The 21,290-nt window shown below is 35.6% G+C and overlaps 1 protein-coding gene across 3 annotated transcripts in view; it reads left to right on the top strand.

The window, feature by feature from the left end:
- RIMS1 (regulating synaptic membrane exocytosis 1) overlaps positions 1-21,290 on the top strand; it is a 160,091-nt gene that overhangs the window by 78,335 nt on the left and 60,466 nt on the right. The window contains exons 23-25 of one of the 3 annotated variants that reach the window (XM_053972461.1): positions 1,093-1,205; positions 6,676-6,705; positions 14,943-15,055. In XM_053972461.1, the coding sequence (XP_053828436.1) occupies positions 1,093-1,205; positions 6,676-6,705; positions 14,943-15,055 (256 nt within the window). Of the gene's footprint in view, positions 1-840; positions 1,206-6,675; positions 6,706-14,942; positions 15,056-21,290 lie in introns of those variants that run through there. The other 2 variants (XM_053972462.1, XM_053972463.1) reach the window with 2 other exon arrangements.

The following is a 21,290-nucleotide window of genomic DNA, read 5'->3' as shown; positions in this document are numbered from 1 at the left end:
TCTGTGCTAGTCCTTTTGTTGCATGTGCTGTTACCTTGTGTTTGCTGTGTTTCCACAGCAAACTCTGATCTTACAGGCTAAGAGGAAGTCAGTTGATCTACCTAGTGAAAGCCAACAGCTTTTTGAACTTGTACAAATGTGCTGCTTTAAATTACAATGATCTCTTTGCAGCTGGATAAACAGTGCTTATGCACTATAGTGAGTGTGACATTACTGTATCTGGCAAGGGCATTTCATAGTAAGCTGTCCTCAGCCATCTGCTTCTTCTCACCTTTCTTTTACTTTCTTAAACCTTTTCCCTATAGTTATTATAGGTGCCCATACTTATTTGAAATGTTAGGGTTCCAAAGGTATTTGATGTGCTACACTCATATCTGTGAATAAGACTTCAAGTAGCCAGAATGTTCTGAAACAGTGCTGGCTGGAATTCAGCCATAGTGATTTAGGATATTTACTTAGATAGTAGCAAAGTCTTGTGCACATTTTGCACACACACCCTCCCTTCCCCCATCCCAATACAAAGGTTGAAGGTCTTTTTCCTTCTTTGTGTTCTGAGGAAAAAACACATGCTGTCCTTTGGAAATACATACTTGCTGTCCAGTGTTCTTGTGCAATTATTGCATCAGCATAAAGGGAATACTAAATTTAATAAAACATAAAAGTGGCATTTTATATTGCCCTTTTACCAATGCAGGAGAATGTATATAAATTCTGAGTAATAACCATAAGTGGTCCTTAGAAAACTGCTTTTCATTCACTGGTTTTTCAATATTACTTCCTTAAAAAAAAAAACAAAACAAAATGTCAAAAAGCACAAACCAGAACAAACCCACAAATAAATAAATAAATTAAACAAACAAAAAACCAAAAGGAAATAATTTTTCTATAGCTGAAGGTAGTTAGAGAAATTAAATGTAAGACCTTTTAAGTTGACTAGGTATCTAGACCTGAGTATGTGCATATGGTATAGACCAAATGCAAACATTTTCAAACCCATCTTCAGTACCTGCAACTTAATTAGTGTTTAAAAATCAGAATATAAAATGTCTCTTCATTTGCCTTATTTTGCTTTTATCTCAATTTCATTTGCAGAACACATCAGCAAGGAAGTCCCACGCAGTCTCCTCCTGCAGACACCTCCTTCAGCAGTCGTAGGGGAAGACAGCTACCACAAGTTCCAGTAAGAAGTGGCAGTATAGAGCAAGGTATCAAATAATGAGCTTGTGATAGCTCAAACTCTTTGATTCCTTACCTTTCTTTACTTTAAGTCTTCTTGCATAACTAGATGTCCAATGCTATGATTCTACCAGTAAAGAAATAGAAGAGAATGAAAGCGTCTCTGTAGTTTGGGAAATCCAGTGAAGTTTGACTGGTGGTTTATTACATGTGGTTTAATTGTCTTACTTTTCTAGTACCCTTTCATGTTTAAATTTTCTTCTAGAGTCATGGTAGTTTCCAACATGTCTGGTATGTTATCAGCAAAAAAAAAAAAACAACCAAAAAAAACCCAAAAAAACAGGGGCAAGGATTTTGACAATCTTACTTATTTCTTATTTTGTGGTTTTTATTTATTGTTGTGCATTATTAACACAGATTAATAATAAATGTCACAGATCTGGTTTTCTTCTGGAGTTCATAGTTCAGTGAATAAAGAGAACAATTACCATTATCATGGGAAATGTGAGAGCACAGGTCACTTTCTTGCTTAAGAATGAACTGATCAGGCAAAGAGTGTGCTGCTTTTTTCTGAAAAAGACAATGCAGACCTGATGATTATGGAGGATGTTTCTTACATACTAAGATCAAATAAGGATGTACATTGCTGTTTCATTTTCTTGCAACATACTACACACAGAGAAAGAGCTGTTATGGTAAAATGAAGTGGTACAATGGATGATACTTGTACATTCATGTTTTCTTCTGTGTTTAAAAAATCCTGTTGTCTCATTGACTACAAGCAACAACTGAGATTGCCACATACTACAAGGTTTTCTTTGTGGAAATTAAAGAAATGCTTGTAATGATGAAATATTGTAGTGCATTGCAGAACTGTTAGCAGATCACATTCTTGAACAGATAAAGTTGCTGACCATGACCACCTTATCATAATAGATTACCAATTAGGTTTTCTTGTATGATGGCTTGCATTAATCTGCAATCAGTTTGCATTAATGTTAAGGCTTTGAGCTGTGATGGCGTACAAACCCCTCAATTAGCACATATAAAATGTACTCTTGTTTGATAAATGTGTTTATTTTGAATGACTAATATACTGATATAAGTGGCTTTTATTAACTTTAAACATTCTATTCTGGTTCTCTTGTTTTGTAGTGACTCTAGTACTGTCTGAATTTAGTTACAAACTACATTCAGAGTTTCTACTTCTGCATATTAGCAAGTTGGGAGCTTTATAGGGAAATGTAATAAGTAATTAATTTCAACTTTCTTCCATATTTCTACTTCAATTACAGAACTTGGTACAATATATAATGATGAATTAGCTTTTAATTTAATTTTAATTTGGCTTTATTTACATATTCATATATCATCTTTTTTCTGGTGTTGGTAACTGGTGTGTGAGAGTAAAATACCAGTTTATGTTTTGTTGAAGGCGTTGGAAATGAATGTAGAACTTACCGTGAAAATGAGTAGAAATGGGACGTGTACAGAAGAGGGAAGAAAAAATGAAAGTTGAGCAGAAGGCCAAAGATACTCTAGGTTTATAACGCTGTTCTTACCGTGAACACTTGTAAAGTAATGCTGTTTCAGTGAACTCCTGTTTACACTTGTGCCGAATGTGCTTGCGCCTTCCACATAAAATGTGCAGGTGAGATGCGCCGTGGTTGGTTTGTTGTTACACATCGTGCCGCCCGTCGCTGGGGCTGTTTTACAGCACATGGAGCCAGGGGTTAAAGAGATTTCCTTCTCTACACAGTGCTTTGGTTTCATCTGCATGACTGACCTTGCTTTTGAAAGGGAACTCTTCTTGCTTTACCCATGTTTAATGCTCTGCTCAGGCTCAGAACATATTTGCAGAGGAGTACTAAATTGCATACATTTTATAGTATGTGTTTAAAAAATTTTATAGTACGTGTCAGTATCTGTTGAAGTACATATGCTGGTATGTCTAAATTAATAGTACTGTTAAAAATTAAATTCACTAAGGCCTTAAGACCACAGTACTTGCTCTGATTTACAGCACCACCTCGATAATCCCTGTCAAATGAGTACCAGGGTCAAATGTAGTGACCAGAAGTGATCTGAACTTAATGTAGTATGAACCCAAAACATATTGAGTTCTGTAAAAGATTTACATTAACTGTGCTTGGGAACTGGAGTGTGTCCTTAATGGTATAAATTCACAGTCACTATAGATACAGGTGATGTCAAAATCTAGTGCAATATATCCAAATGTATTGGAAATACTTCAAAATGCATTTTCTTCCTATATTTTGATGGTCATCTTGAAGTTATGTGTTTCGAGGAAAACCTGCATGATATGCCATAAAGTATCATTTTTATAGTAAAGTACTTCTTTACATTCCATAAGAATCCTGTTGTTTTATGAGGGTCAAATACTAATCTAAATGTATACATCTACGAATCTAAATATATACATGTATGCATTTAAGTCTGTTACACAAGGCATAGTGATTGCTGCAAAAAAATTGCATATTTTTATATCAAGAATGGGCTTCTTATTTGCTCTCTTGCACATTCAGAAGACACAGAAGAATCCAGTGAAGTAATTTTATTACTCTTTAAAGTCCTCATTATGGAACAAATGAAATTTAATGAGCAAGAGACTGGTAGCAGTTTTCATGTGGAGAAACAGAGTAATATTTTTAGTACTAATCTTTAGCTATCAAGACTTGGCTGACGTTGTGTTTCAGACATTCCATTTTGTTGTCAAGTTTAGAACTAAACAAAATCTTGTTTCCTTGTCTCTACCAAATGATGTTGTCTTAGTTACTACTCTGGTTGGCAGTCTGCAGATCATAAAAATTCTACTTACAAGAAAACAAGGTAGTTTTACAAAGTCCTGAATAATACTCATAATTTCTTAAAAAAAAACCCCAAAAACTCACAGAAGTAATTGTTACAGAGAAGATGAAAGTAATGATCTGTATTCCGTTATAGAAACAGAGCTGATCAGGACGCTATTGATCAGGAATGGAGATCAATACTTTAAATGTAGCGGAAAAGGTCAAGTTTAAGGACTAAAACCTTTGAACAGTGTTATCATTCACACTGGCAAGAAAACATGTGAAAAAATAACAGGCTTCTTGGTGATTTTGTTCTGAAGAAAAGAGGAACTTTGTGTAGCTTTAGAGTGGAAGAGAGGCATAGTTATTTTCACTTGAGACAATACAAGCTAAATAATAGCAACTTGAGGGCGTGCAGACTTTAAAAAGTGGTTGCAGTTAAGATGGTAGGCTTCTGTAGTTTTTGGGCAATGGAATTTTTATTTTTATTTTTATTATGGTCATATTCAAGGAAGACATAGTTGTATTTCTTTCCATTGCAACCCTGTCAGCAGTATTTCTTAGAATGCAAGATTGGGATGTTGTTGTGTTGAAAAGTCCTGAGATGTTTCAATACTGAAAATTATTCCTGTATAGGTGTGTCTATGTGTGTTTTCAAGACATCACAATTTAATAGTAATTTCTCTAACTTATGCTACTAAAAAAGTGGTTTTGAATTTTCTTGTATTAATGAATGATTTTATGAAAGGACATAACCCTATGAAGATGTTTTGGCTCAGTGACTAAAGCAGTGAAATTCTAAGCCATGGTAAGGACAATGGTGTATTCTAAATATGTCATTCTGTGCTGGGTTGTAAGAGATTTGCATCACTGTTTTTGTATTTGCATCATGTTTGAGTGGAACTGTGCAATTGTTAAGAGGGATGGGGATTCTTCATTGACTTTGCTTTTTAGCTGTTTCTATAACAACTTTGTGATGTAGTTGCATGGTTTTTAAATTATACTTCTGTATAAAGGATGCATCTCTGATCTTTACTCAGTTCGTCATCTGTCATTGTAGCTATTGAACATCACAGGAATTCTTGCTTGAATAAGATTGGAGGGTGGGTTTCTACACTTTTGCATAATGGTTGATCATTATATTGATCAAGGAAGTGAATATTCCAGCAGATTGTAGGGTTTATATTATTACTCTAGCGAGTAAATAACAAAAGAAAATAGCACTGTTGAAATTTATGAACCAGCAATATGAATCTGCAATGGTTGCAGTATACCATCAATCTTTCAGGGCTAATTCGAGCAAAACAGGTCTTACTCCCTCTATCTGCCTCTATTTGAGTCTTCACAACATTGTTTCTTTTTCATAGCTTGGACAATGTAGTTTCCTATTTCAGAAGTCACATAATGAGAGTAAAGTTTGTGATAATGGCAATCTGTTTCCATGTAAAGAGCATCTGTAAACCTGACTGGAGCAGTGTGGTTGTGTGTGTTTCCAGCAGCATCTGGTTGCAGCAGTAGGGCTCACGTGGTGACACCGAGCAAAGCAAACGTGCATCCAGCATTAGGTGTTGCTGTTCCTTAGGTCATGTTGGAAAAAGCTTTGTACAGCACTTGTATGGAAGGTGAAGTGCATGTGTGTGTGTGCTGCTGCTGTTGCATGAGGGAAAACTACATGAAGACACTGCTGGGACTGAATGGGGATTACATGTATAAAGTTCATGTGTGTGATATTTGTACAATGGTGATGTCGCAGGGAACAAAGTATTTTGATGTCCAGTATTTTTTCTTTTAAAAATAAGAATCAGAATTTCTTACAGAAAATCAGTGTGTTGTCAAATAATACATTGAGTTGCAAGTATCTTTTTATATTTAACCCATTTAAGATCCCAAAAGAAAAAGAAGTGCTAGTGAAAACAGTTCTGTGGCTGTATAGTTGATCATTGAAATGCCATTGCAGTGAGAGTATGGTTGTGGTAATGGTAAAAGATCAAACCTTTTCAGTCAAAAATTTTTTCAAATCTATCAGTATAAAAATTGAGTGGCAGAAGAAAAAGTCCTTTCAGTTTTAGATTTCAGCCTATCAATGTTGTTTGTTTTGTCTCCATATTTCTGGTTTTATTTTTAAATTATTAGGTGGCACTGCATATTTTGAGGCAGCTTGTGGAGTCTTTACTCATGCTGGAGAGTATTTTTGTTAGCACTGCTAACTTTCACAAATGAGTTCAAGCCTCATAAGCTTTTATGTTTTCCTTAAAAATTGATTTTTAATACTCTGGTGGTTATTGAGTATTATCAATTTCAGTTAATAGAAAATAAATTTGTAACACTTACTATTGCAGAAGAGGTTTTAAATAGTGCTGTGTGGTTCAGAAATAAGAGTGATATTTAAAACAAGATTTTTATGTCACTCATAAATTTGGGTATGATGATGCTTCTCTAGCAGAATACTTAAAGACTCCACAATCTGGTTCTCTGTAACATCACTGTTCCTGTTAATTTTAAAGAAAAAGTCATAGGCTTTATTATTTGTCATTGTTTATCACTTTAATTTTCTACATTACTTTTACATATGCTGGAGTACTGCCTACTGTACATGCCATTGTCACATGTAACACATTTCTTTATCTAACTTTAAATTTGCTGATTTCTTTTTCTGTTTCCATCATTCCGTGCATTTAATTCATTGAAGAGCAAGAGAATTTTAACTCTCCCACAAAAGGTAAATATTTATGTAATTTTTTACAAATGTTTGACAACTGTTGATACTGGGTTTTCCTTCATTATATTCCATGTCAGTGTACAGGTTTTAGTTAACAGTGTTAACATACAAAAAGGTTGTTTCTCAAATATCCCTATTCTATCTGATGCCCCTCTTTAGAATCTGACAGCAATTTCTCTCATGATTTCTCACGCTGCTATTGAAATGCAATATACTGGATTTAACAGAGGTAATAATGATATTTTACATGGCTCAGAAGGTGCTTGATTGAGTTAATGTTCAGACAAAGACTTAAGATTTTCCTAAACTGTTCTTGAGTTCTGCACAGCACATGCTTCTAGTGATGCAGCCATGGTCCTTGGCAGCTGTGAAGGATGTTTCCTAGGTGTGGGCTTAGGAATAGTTAAAGGTGGTGATGGTCAGAAACTATTTTTTGTATGCAGAGACATTCTGAAGAATGAGCTGTGTTCTATTTGCATGTCATTCCCATGTCAGAAAGTTAGTCCTGTTGTAGGGGAGCTTTTAGGGGCAGACATACAATGCTCACCTCCTATGAATTTATGCCTGTGCTGACACTGGAGAATCAGTGAGCTCAAACAACAGGTATCTAAAGCTGTCCCACAAAATGAAAACTGTAGTCTGTTATATCTCTGTCTAAGCCATAATGCAGAAAAGTCCTATTTTTTTTCCTTTTATCTGAAAGTAGAAAATACTTCAAAATCCAAATGAAGCTTGTAGAGAAAAAAAAATTTAAAAACTCACCCACCCTTTTAATGTTAAAATCAAAATACTATGCTGCATAAATATTACTAGCACTGATTAACCTTTTCTAACCTTTATTCCTGAGTCTTGCTCATCTTGGGAAATTCTGGTCTGAATACAGGCTTGGGTGGGTCACAGCCAAACTGTGAATTGAACTTGAATCAAAGTATTTCCTGCAACTCCTTTACTTTCTGAAGGGATGAAAGCTTAGGTAAAAATAGAGCAACTTTTCCACTAGGTCTGAACTCCAACACCCATGTCAAACAAGTATGTTTTCATTATAATGTTAAAAAGAGATTAAAAAGAAATATGTAACTTAGGTGTTAGCAATTATATGTTATTTTTGCAGTGTTTAGAATATAGTATGAAATGTCTTAAGAAAGTGCTAAGAGTGGTTAATTTTACAAATTATTTCTGTCTCAGTATTTATATTTCTCTCAAACAGGACAGTACAAATCAATCTTACCTGTTTGTTGGTTATGCCTCTGTCAAGATTTGGGCTGCAGTGGATATTTTTTTGTTTAAAACAATGGACTTTATGCAGACAAACTAGACTGTCTCTAACAGGTTTGTAAAAGAGTTTGTTCCCACGAGATTTGGATGGATCTGGCTCAATATCTGGGCATGTGTAGAAGGTGGTGGGATATTTACATGCACAGATTCCTCTGGCTCAAGGGACCTGATGGCAGATGAAACCCAGGGGCTCAAAAGAACTGAGCAAAAGAAGAGCAGCCAGAAGAGTGAAGTGTCAGCAGATCTGGCTTAATTTGAACTGATTTACACTAGTAGCCCACTGTAACTTAGAAGAGGTAAAAAGAATAGACAGTAGGCGAATTAGAGATGAGGATGGGAGAGTTACAGGATATTTTGTAAAAGAAGACATAAGTGTGAGGGAGAGCATATACTAAGAAGTGGACAACACTGACGATATGAGTCTGCAACAAAGCAAACATCTGTTCCATGTAATCAATGGAAAAGGTTGCAATAAAGTCTTTAGCAGATTATGAAAATGCTGACTTTTTTTCTGCCAAAATCAGTGGTTTGGGTTTTTTGGTTGTTGTTGTTTTTGTTTGGTTGGTTTTTTTTTTTAATTTTAAGAGGTCTGTGTTTGTTTTCTTGCTGTTTCCTTTTACATAGAAGCTTCTCTGTGGATCACCCCTGAAGCTCTTTGAGAAAGAACTGAATGTTGCATCATCCAGTTCAGTTTTCTATATCTTCCTTCTGGAGCGAGTTGTTAATCTCAAGATGGCCACCATGCCTCTGTGTGTACTGAGAGATCCAAGCTCATCTCCCAGCTTGCAAATCTGACTATGTGCCTTGGCCATGCCTTAATTATCATTGGGAGGAGGTCCAGAGAACTATCAGCTCCCATGGAAAGGAAATCCATGCACACAAGCTTGAAATAGCTACAGCAGGTTCTGGTGAGGCAGAGCAGGGTTCAGAGCCATCTCCCTTACTAGATGCATGTTGCCATTAATTTTTGAAGTTGTTTATTCAAAGAAGTCATAGCAGGTTCCTCATCTTGGCAACAAATTGATTTTTCGGTGTTACTTACCTTATATTTCAGAACATTTATCTGCTTGTGATTTTGTATGCTTTTTAATTTTCGTGGTAGATTTTGCCATGTAATTTTAAAGCCATGAAACCTATTGGAAGGATAATTTATGTGCGCATACTGCAAAACTTGTCCTGAAGGATCAACAGAAATAAACTAGAGACTCTGTATTATTTCTGAAATGGATCATCCTGGTCCAACACCAGCATGACTTTTCTGTGCTACACAGCCATTTCTGCACTAGAGGATTCTCCTATCCAAATCTCATTGTTGCTTTATTTCCTTGACTTTGTTATGGACATAAGTTCTGCCTTATTTCTTCCTCAGCTGCCACTTTTCAAACCATTTTTTTTTAATTTTTCATATATAATTCCTCAAATCAGATAGTTTTCCCCCCCCTGATTCCCATTCACAGAGCATCTAAGTTGCTCAGACAGATTATTTTCCTAGCTTTTGCTGTGTAGAAAGTCTGTGTATATGCTTCTAGATGGCAGTACAGCTGTAGCTGTTTGTCACTGTTCAATCTTTCTTCTTAATATGAAGAATGAAATTGAAGAATAGGTCAGACCTCTCTTGTCTTCTGGAATAAGTGCAGTTCTCTGTTCCCTTGCCTGAACCTGTTGGGTTTGCCCCAGAAGCATTGTTATTATGAGATAAGTTTATGAGATAAATTTCAACTTCAACTTACTTTTCAGTACTTTGTTATGTAAGAAATCTTTGTGTCATTTTAGACTTCTAGACCTTTTCTCTTAAAGTTTGCATCATAAAGGATGTATGTGTGCTATATTCTGGAGTTACAGCTATCTGAAATCTTGATGCCAATTTCTTCCTGTTATATAGCTTGCTCTGACATTTAATAGTGCAGGTAAGACTTGGAGGCTTTCCAAGTCATACTGTTTGCCTGCACCTCCTCTTTCTGTCTTGACCATCTTGAACAGGAATATGAAGTGCCTCAAGAGAAGAGTATGCATTTGTTGCAGACTTCATCATTACTGAAAATGGTATGGCCAGTGCTAAGACATCCATAGGTTTTCTACCATCTAGAAAAGCACAGTACAGTTACTGGTTTGAATCACAGACCATGTAATGTCACCAGTCATTCTGGCATTAAGCCCATACTTGGCTTTGAGCAAGAATGTCCTTTTAGAAAGGTATTTTCACTAATGAATGCAAGGGATGGAAATTTGTTCCTGGGCTTAATCACCTGACTTTTTAAACCTCTATCTTATTGCTTATCTGATTTACCTACCCTTTTTTGAAATGTATGAAGGCATTCTTATTAGATGTTATTTATTGACAAAATACACTGTTTTCCAAAATTTTCAGAGTGTAGCAATATGAAAGAGGTGGATATATAAAGAGTTAGAGCTCAGGAATAAAAAAAATATAACTAGAGAGGCAGTTACAGCATTTTTGCTGTTTCTTGCTAGTTCATTTTTGCTGCCTGTGATACAATCCTTATTTAAGTGATCCCACATAAGTTCTATACATTATGCTGTTAGCTTAATAGATGGGTGTTTAAGGCATCATGTCATTTGGGAATTTTGCATCTAGCATGGAGTTTAAGCCCCCTCTTAAACCTTAAAGGGAGAACTTTAGACCTTAAAATTACTTCTGTTTCTTTTGCACTGGCCACTATTAGTTCTGCTTTTGTAGCTCCCAATGACTTTCACAGGTTTGGTCTGTTGTTGATACTAATGCAAGTTTAATTTCTTTTAAAGTCATATATCTTGAATTGTTAGATTCATATTTTCTGGATAACAGAAATATGCCATATGACACATTCTGTCTAGAAAGGTTTTATTAAAGAAAAAAAGGAAAACTTTATCTGCCATATTAGTGTAGTACATTGATTATTGTTATGTTATTTTGTACATAATTGAAAAGGTAGCATATATTCTGAACATTTAGGATCCTAGCCAGTTCTAACTTCTCCCTCAGTTAAACATCATTTAGGGATTGAAACATACCCATAGTAGTTTTCTGTGGCACCAGATGTAACTCTATATATCTTAATGTAATAGTCATATATTAAAAGGAATGTGACTAGCACATAAAATCTTAGTAAACAGATAAAGTCTTAGAAAAATTAAGTGGCTATCTCCTTTAAGAAAAAAACAACTGTTGGTCTGTCCTAATTTTGTTTGAGGGTAGGCAGGCTGAAAATATGATCTGTAGCTATTTTCTTTAGTTTATTCCATGCCTCTTTCAAGTAGTGTCCAACAGAATTGCATATTTTAGACTAACCCCAGTTTTATTGCTGAGTATGATGCTATACAGTATGGAATGGTCCCTCTGGTCAGTTGGGGTCTCCTGTCCCACCTTTTCCTTCTCACAGCCTACCTGGGGGCAGGGGGAAGCCAGGACAGGGCAGGGGGCTGCAGCATGAGGAACACAGAAGGCCTTGGTGCTATACAAGCAATGCTCAGAATTACTAAAACACTGGTGTGTTCTCAACACTTAGTCACAACTAGAAGAACAGGCAGCTGTGAAGAAAACTGCCTCCATCCCAGCCAGACCCAGTACACCTGGGATTACAGGAGTCAGATGGGTTTATAAATAGATTAATGGAATTGAAATATAACATTTTGATTCCATTCATATGTCTGTCTTTTCTCTCCTGCATGGCTTGATTGTTTATGTACATTATTGTTGCTAACCTTCACGTGGTTTATTAGTAGTAAGCTCTGGCTATAAAGTTGTGCTTTATTTAAGCAGTCTGATCAATGAGTTCTCTTCTCTCAGTTGCTTTTACACTGATTGATCTCACATCTGAATTATCAGCCCTTGAAGACATGAGAGTTACAGCTCTTTGAAGTGTGACTTCTGACACTAGAGAATAACACATTGACACAACTGATATTGATTGTAATTGTACCACTATTTTGGGACACTAATAGCAAATCTTCATTTTTTAATTCTAGAGCCACTCTAGAGTTGAAAGGTCTTGGGATTACTTTGATCTGTAAATTACTGTGTAGTTCTACCTCTCAAGACCTCCAGGAAAAGCGCTCTGTAAATAGTGATGTCCTAAAAGAAAGTAGATCCATATTTTTCTAAGAGACAGGCTAAGTACTTTTTATGTCAAGTTTTTGTTACCTGTGGTAACCAGCCATGTTCCAAGAAAGCAATGTGATCATATGGTGTTGTTACCTATGGTTGTTACAGTTTTGCTAATGTGCTTTTGCTCCTGTGTTAGACTTCTTTTTTGCTTCTTGTGATTAACATGTAAAGGTTTTCCCAAGCCACTAGTCAGGCAGATAAAATTTTCCATCATACAACTGAGCTACATTTAACATATGCTCAGATGTGTGTGGTAAATAAAGCTGGAAAGAACACAGTTGGATTTTCTAGAGTAGGTTCATGCAATTGCATGCTTATAAATAAATTCACAGCTAATTGGTGCTAAATTACATTGTACTTCATGCACAAAATCAAATTTCTCCATTAGAGAATTCAAATTTACTTCATTAATTGTTCTCACATTCTTTGATATAGTCATATATATATATATATATATATATATATATATATAAAGGGAAACTAGAAAATAAACATGTTAAGCTTAAGGATTTAAACACAACAAAAATCAAGAATTACAGAATTAAGGTTGAATATTTACTCAGTCTTGACTGAAGTAATAACCTCTGAAATAGCATTAAATTACATAATAGGATATTCTTTCCTGAGTATCATAGGCAATACAGGATAACATATCATATATATTATTTAGAATAACATACAGTTGGCAGGTTAAAGGACCTAAAATTCACACAATGAAAGGGTTATGTTCAGAGTAACTCTAATCTGTGCACCATCACATGTAGGGCTAAATTTTTAAAGGGGTCTCATTTTTCCCTCTGATTTCATATCCTCAGTCTATTTCATGCACGTATGATAGGATTAAGATACCCATTTTTTTTACTTCAGTCCCTAATTGATCTATCTTAATCCTTTCATATCTGTCCTTAAAATAAGAGGCCATCTTTAAAAATTTCACCTAAAGTGCTCAATTTTGCCTTCAGATACCTCCATGCAACTTCCATTGAAGTAATTGGAGCTGTGCCTGCATATCTGATGGTGGAACTGGACTCATTGCAATTAAGGTACACCTTTACTGGCATAATTAGTCATCTGGAATAATTGCTGGGCCCAGCGTGACATTCTGCATGTGCAGAATTTGCTAGATTGGACTCTGCAAATGGGAGACTGAAGATAATGCTAACTTTATTCCATGCCTTAGATTTGTAATTTTAGCAGAATTTTAATGTAGTTTGCTGTACCTAATTTTCTTATTTTTAAATAAGAAATGTGGAAGGAATTCACAATTATGCCTTTGTATATATTTTCATACCCAACCAGCACACAGACATTCTGTCATTTCCACGAGCATGTTACAAATGGTATGTGCAGGCACAGTTGTGATTTGTGCAGTAGCTTATAGTTGAAAATATCCAATCCTGAGTGTAGTGCTTTTTTTTTGCTTTTTTTTTTTCTGGCCTTGTATCTTTGTGCTGGCAAAGCACAGACAAAAAATAAATCTGTAAATAATGACACAGTGTATAACTAACAGCATAAAAGCCACACATGAGAACTTTAGTATCTCTTAATTGAAAATACATAGAGTACTTATCTTCCAGTACTTTAAAACTATCTGGTTTTTGTGATTGCAAGTTGATTACAGGCAGCTTTAATATATAATATAGGTGTCTCTCTCCTGTCACTGATCTGGGGAGGGGCTCTTTGACTCATAAAAGTAGTGGTTTTGTAGAGAGTAATAGAAATCCACGGTTGGCACAAAAGCAGAAGATTTTGTGGAGGTTGCCTCAAAATTAAATTTGTGACACATAAAAAATTCCAGTTTAAAAGAAGTTTTTCTGAGATGCTATAACCTGTTAAACCACAATGAACATAGTGAATACTCCTGTAATTTAGAATAGTTGCTGATAAATATTTGGGTGTAGTTCTAGAACTGTTAAAAAGCTGCAGTTTTCATGGTATTGATGTTACCTGTATTGCTTTGAATTTAAAATGCTACAAAGTTTAAGAATAGCAGAATATATAGATCCCTCTGAAATTTATTTACTACCACAAAGGTTAAGTTACTTGGAGGAAGCCTTGACCCAGGGGTGTTTCCAGCACTCTCTCTGTTAGTGCAAGATCGTCTGCCTGTGGCAGGCACAGCCAATATGAATTGCCATAACTTGTTCAAGTTGAAGATGATGCTCTTTATAGCACCACAACTCCTTAAAGGTCCAAGATATCTGTTTTTAAAGAAACACTGCCATATGGAAGTTGAAAACAGAAGAACAAATAATTATTTGAAGTAAAGGTGATCATTACAGAACAAAGTAGTGATTTTAAAGGAGGTCTTGTTAAACCCAAACTACTAGAAAATGACTGTTGTTTTGATATGACTGGTTGAATGGAGAAATCATTCCTCTCAAATAGTCTTAGCTATGTTTCAAGATAGTAGGAGGAGTTATTACTTTAAAATAAATTTTAATACCTGTTTCATGCATTAATTCTTAGAATGCTACTGTAATATTTTCTACATTTAAAAAACCACATGCTTAGATGATCATGGATTTACGTCCCCTGCATCCAGAATATTTAACAAGTGTATAATTCAGCCTGCCACCTAAATTTTTTCACTCTTTTCATATCTGTTGCACCAGCTTGATTATGTGTAGAAATTGGGATGTCTGCCCATTTTCAGGTAAAGACTCTCGCAACAAAAGTGGTTGATTTCTTGACATTAGTGTTCCTTTGTTCTGTGCTTACACCCTGCTTGTTCTACATGTGTGTACATTTCTTTGTTTTGTTGAAATGGAAATAAGCTAAAATTGTTGCTAAACCATTTGTTTTTCCCAAAACCTTTTCTCTATTTTTAATTGATTTTCATTGTGTGTTTTTGCAGCAAGCTTAGTAGTGGAGGAGCGAACGAGACAGATGAAAATGAAAGTGCGCCGTTATAATCAGACATCAGGGTCTGGTTCTAGCCAAGAACATGAGCATGAGCAATATACCAAGGTAAAGTCAGTAGTCTTGGAATGGTACTTTGGCTTGAAAATTGAAGGCATAAACTTGTTTATTTAAAATATTATATAACCTTCAAGAACACTGTATTTTAAAGCCTGACAGAAATGTCTTCAAGTAATAGCTTTTTAACATCATTTTTGCCCCCATCTGGTATGCATTAGAGTTAGTCTTTGACATCAACTAAAATGAATCTGTAAAAAACAAAATGTTTAAAAACTTCAGGAAAGTTTTTCAGAAAGAAAAAGTTCAGGAAAGAAAGATCCTTCAACGGCTGTTAAAAAGAAACTTATCACATCTAGTTTAGGAAGTCCTCAGACTTCCAATCCCTGGAGTTTGGAAAAGTAGTCCATGAAAGAGTAGGTTGGCCCTTGTTGCTGTCTGATGTGTAGAGAGCTAGACAGAACTAGGTCCAATTCCATGCAGATATTTTCATATTTGTATAATGTTTTTGCATCCTAATAATGTCAGAGATAAAGTATTTCCTTTCTTGAAGTACCTACTGATTACTTTGAATTCCTTTTCAAATAAAAGCATAAAGAGTTTCTGTGATAATGGAATATATTGAAATTACGTTAACAAAGTTTTGTAGAGGGATTTTGTTTTCTTGATAAGGCTAAAATGGCAGCCCATAACTTTTGTAATTTAAACTGTATAGGGTTCTAAGCAAACTGATGAAAATGTCTTGCACATCTGCACTGCTGCTTACAATTCAAGCTGTGAGGAGCTGGGTGCTCCTGGAGATATAGGTCAAAATAATGTATGTGAGGTACTCATCTAAAGCAAAATCACAAATTTACTTAGGAATGGTTAAATAGGAAATTTGGCAGATAGCTTTTAATATTTAACAGATTTGAAAGATTGGTTGAAGACCTTGTTGCAGACAACTTAGGAAGAACTTAAATTAACAGTTCTCAAAAGGAAGAGAAACAAGAGAAACAAGGCTTTAGATCCTCAAAGGCCAAATTGTAGGATATCAGTGCTGTTAAAAAAATTCAACAGCTGGGGTGGAAATTTCCAGTGAGATCCTCTATCAGAAGCAGAAATTTGTTGCATTAGAACAGCTCATTTGCTACTGGATTTGCTGTTACCTTCAAAAGAAGTCCACTCAGGGCAAGAGGGTGAGGTGCAGTGCTTCTCTGTGGTACTTCCCAATCACCTAACAAGGCAGGAAAAAATAGTCAAAATAGAGTTGATAAAATTTTCATTAGAGAGAGGTAATATGCAATCTGAAGACTTTTGCCAGGATGACCAAAGACCTTTGTTCAGAGTCAGAGGCCAGGTTTCTGAGTTACATTATATGTGCTTACAGATAGATTGAAGTTTTTGTATTTTTCATTTTGAAATACAATTTTTGATCCTAACTCTAATATCATATTAATAATATTAATATTATGATAACCATCATTTTGGCCCTCGATATGTTTTTCTTATTTGATCAGTGTAGATCCAATGTATGGTTAAATAGTTGTTAAAAAATATCAACCTGCAATGTTCCAAATTTCTCATATCCTTAGAACCTTGAGCTTTTTAGGATCTTCTTTCAGTTTTAAATGCATGTGGAAATCAAAATAGAAATCATGATGAGTACTAAATCAAAAGCACACTGAAATTATTCTATTCAGAATTTTGCTTCATTTCACTATGGTGATAGTCATCACTTAAAAAATGTCACCAAAGCAAACCTTATGCTACGGTCTTTCTCTATCCTGAGAAAATGGTGAAAGAATCAAGAAAATAACAGAGACAGATGAAGATTTGGACATTTGAAAATGTAGTACGTTATATCAGCTATTGTGGTAAAGCTGAGGACTGAGACTTCTCAGAATCAAAGACTGTACCCAATTTCTGCTGCCAAAATTTGTGAAAAGCCTTTGAAAGCTGCAGAAACAATACTTTACATTTAAAAAAAATTAAGTGGTATAATAGGCATTCTGGAATTGTGAAAAAGAAATATTAACTGACTATTAAAGAAATAGCAATTGCAAGTAGAGTTTTTCCCTCTTTAACCAAAATGCTTCTTTCTTTCCCAAATAGCAGTGTTTGCCCACTGCTCCAGAAAATAAATATATTTATTAATTATACTGTGCTGAACATTGGGAAAATAGTCCATTCTGCATTTCAGAGCAATCAGCTAACATGGATTTGATTCTTCCAATATTTTTGCATTTGCAAATTTGCTTGTTTTATTACATACAAAATTCTCTAAACCATTCAAAATTTTTCCTTCAGTATGGGACTGGATCATATTTGCAACAGTTAATTATGCATATACAAAATAATTCCTGAAAGTTAAATAAGTTTTCTTTTATATTGGAACAAGCCTTTTTTAAAGAGAGATATTGTAACTGGTCCTTTGCTATTTCCAGTAAATTTCTGATACATTGCAATTTTGGAATTTCTCCCACTCAGTTTCTCAGTTTTCTAGGTTCAGTAAGCAAGCAATAGTTTTCCAAACATGCACTCTGCAGGTTTCCATTTCGAACATCCATTAATGGATTTTGAATAGGTTACTGTCTGCCCTGCAACATTTGTGTACGTCTTCATGGCTGTTCCACTCTGTTTTGAGGCTTTCACAGAGCTCACATCCTTCTTTCCTTACAGTGCAGTGGAAAGACTCCATAATTTTAAAAACCATCAGAGATCTGAGGACTTTTAAAAGAGTTTAAAGAAGAGCTTTAAACATGTCTGCCTTCTTTCTTATATATTGGTAAGGCTGTAGTGCCTAGTGTGCACATATTTGTGCTGTTTCAGTGCTTGAGAGAATCAAAACATTTGGTGGCATAATTCTGGATTTGCACAGAGGTGAATTACATTGTAACTCAATTAGCCTTTTAATTCAAAATAGAGTAAGTTTTTTTATTCCAGATGCCACACAAAGAACACAAACACCATGCTTGCAGCTGTTCTGGCTTAACATTTTTTTGGAAATTCTGTTTATTCAAGAGAGTTCCTGATTAGAGCACTGTAGTATGTACTTAAAAAGGATATCACTCTATATTTAGATGCACTACTGACTTAAGACTATATGTGATTGAAAAGCATTTAGCTTAAAAGTGTAATCGTGGCATTTGTTCAGAGACACTGTGGATTTAACTCAATAGTTACTGTCTTTACTCTTATGTGTTAAAAGTTAATGTCTAAAGCAGGGTTTGGGTAGGATACTTGGGCTAATAGGAGACTGATTATGTTAAGTTTTACATCATACTGGGTAAGGCATCTAGGGCTGTATATATAGAATGCTTTTGGACATAGATATGGCATCTTCTTTTGGTCCCCTTCACCCACCTTGAAGAAAAAAATCTTTAATGTATGTCATATTAAGATGGCAGTCACTCCAGTGACTGGCTGGATTTCCTAAAATTTAGTGAGTTCTATTCATTTGATCTGTGGGCTTCACTGCAGTTTCCTCATGGTTTGACTTATTTTTACTGTTCCCTGATTGGAAGTTAAGCAGTGTTGATAGGAGTTGGATACAATTGTAGGAAGAGTTCTTTAGAATCACTGGTGCTTAGTGGCCTCTGGACCATGGCGTGAGCCGCTCCTAAGACAGAAGCTGGTGGGAGTCAGTGGTGAGTCCTGAACACCCTAAGGTGCTCCCTGCCAACTGCTGGGCTGTGAATGCCATCAGCATTCAGAGGAACCATATGTGAGCAATCCTAAAACTCAAGGTGCTTTGTGCAGGATTCAGTGTTTTCTGACAAAATTCCTCATTATACTGCCTCAAAAGATAGCTGCGATCTCAAGACTTGTGTAAGTCCCTGGACAAATCTGTGCATCTGGTCTGTATTTCTCTTTCCTCACGTTAATGACCTCATTTTAAACCTGTTTTATTTTCTCAATTCATTTCCTCATTTTAAGCACATAATGAGGTATATATTTGTTAAGGTTAGTCACCTGGGGCTTTTTCTCCAGTCAAAGGACAGCACACTCATTTAATTTTCAAAGCTCTGAATTCCTGTATTCTTTATGGTTTTGGGAGTTAAATCTAGGAATATAAATACTTTCATATTAGAAATACTTTCTAATATGAAAGATAATCCAATTATAATGGACTGTTAAATGACTTCTAAGATGTGTCTTATAATCAGTAAAATTGCTAACATTGTTAGTCATGAAGGAGCTGTAAAATTATTTGTGAAGTGCACTCTTTTGGTTTGTGTCTCTGCTCTTCCCATTGATGTTAACACATCTGCCGTTCATCATACCCCTTTTTTCTCCTTTTGCTGGTGAGAAAGAAGCAACAGCTCCACAGGTGGTAAAGTGAATGGAATAACTGCATTCCAGCTGTTTATAGATGTCAGTTTTTCTAATGCAGGCAAGGAAAGCACAGATATTTTTGGCATTTGAAACTAGCTGCTATTAATGTTTAAAAATCCAGACCTACTCTTTAGTAATTGCTACTGAAGTTGCTGCAAACTTCAGCAACTCTCCTAATGTGATAAATAGTGCACCTTGGAAAAGAAATGTTACATAAGCTTTAAGATATAGGGTAGAAAGAGAAGTGGTTGCACTGAAAATATACTTCATTTTGAAGCTTCAAAATGATGTAATGTTTAAATATAACATGTCAGGGAAACTTCTTGCAAATATATGCGCAGTTTCAAAGAGCAGCAGGTTTTTACTTTACAGTAGAACTTTATCATATTATTTTTGAGCCCAGTTGGAAACCTGCAGGCATTACTTCATTGCAGGTACCATATAAGAGGATCTTAGCCCATGTTATTTTTCTTCTGAAGTATACACTCAGGTGTATTGCAGCAGGAAAATATTCTAATTTTAATGAGCACTGCTTTGTGGAATAGTACTATTTACTTCTCTCTGTATTTGAAGGGAAAAATGGGTAACTTCAAAATTGCCTTAATTTTGTTCATCTGTTAGCTGAGATGACTGATTATCACATTATATCAGAGGTAGATAGGAAATCAGTAGGAAAACTTGTATGCCTCCTGTTGAAATTGGTGAATTAATTAGAAGCAGGAGGTATAAGAAGGAAAAGCTAAATCCAGAAGTAGTAGTAGTACAATGTAAACTCTGTAGCACTCATCATTAATTTGCAGTGTCACTACTTTTCTGCTAATCTCTGTTTCTGTGAAGAAAAAGGTTTTCAGTTTCTTGGGAATCACAGCCCTGGCATACAGTATAAAGGGATAGGAAAAGCTCAGCCATGCCATGAAAATCTCATTTAGGAAGGGATGCTCCATGTTTTTTGCAGTAGCTGTGTGATGCAATACAAGGCAAGTAGTAAACATGGATTCCGTTTTTTTCTTTATGTCCCTTCTCACTGTAAGATTCTCTGTTTACCAACATATGAAAAACTGTCTTTTAAGCCAGTCTGATATCTACAAAACAATTCCATTTTTCAGACTGCTTGACTATTGGGAGCAAAACAGAGTGAGAGTATCTATATAGCCCCTACTTACAGGATGATATCTGGGCGGGAGACTCCTGCACCAATAAATAGTTTCATATTGATACTGAACAGTCAGTTGATGAGGCTGAAAGCCACTGGTACACAAACTGGGCTTCTAATTTCTCTCTCAATATTCTAACCAAGTAAGCTGCACAACCATGCTTGATGCTTTCCCTCTCTTGCCTTGCCTCATCTTTCCCAGCCCACTGAGATACCTCATGAAAGATGGAACAAGTTCAGTACAAGTGAAACAGAGGGTCTTTTTCATTACATACCCCGTCCACCTGTTGAATTATAAGTTGGGTGCTAACAGCCAGATTCAGGTGTGCCTTGGAACAAAGGCCAGCAGCCAAAACCTCCCTCAATACTTAGGAGAAAGGCTTCCAGCAGGACAGCTTCCAGAAGTCACTGCATCTGGCCCCAGTGGTGCTCTGGTGGGGGAGTCTGCACGTCATGGTCGCTCAGGGACCACCTAACTCCTCTACCACTTCAGGTTCACTGTGTGCACTCTCAAACCAAAGGCCACAAAGAGAATATGGACTTTTTGGTGAGGAAGAGAAGTAATTGGACATTATAATTGCAGAGGGAAGAAGTCAGATTGTCTTCAACAAATACAAATAAAGCATATTTCTGAAGCGGTCTGCTACTATACTTAAGACAACCCATGCATTTGAGATAGATTGCTTGGTTATATTTTAAACAAAGAATTTTTGAAACCTCAACTTCAAAGGAATAATTTTTAGATATAATCTCAATATATGGGATGGGTGAAATCCCTATTTTACTGAAATCAACAGAAATTTTATTTTTTAAACA

The sequence above is a fragment of the Vidua macroura genome, chromosome 3 (assembly GCF_024509145.1).
Source record: "Vidua macroura isolate BioBank_ID:100142 chromosome 3, ASM2450914v1, whole genome shotgun sequence".
NCBI lineage: Eukaryota > Metazoa > Chordata > Aves > Passeriformes > Viduidae > Vidua > Vidua macroura.
This window is presented reverse-complemented; position numbering and strand designations above follow the sequence as displayed.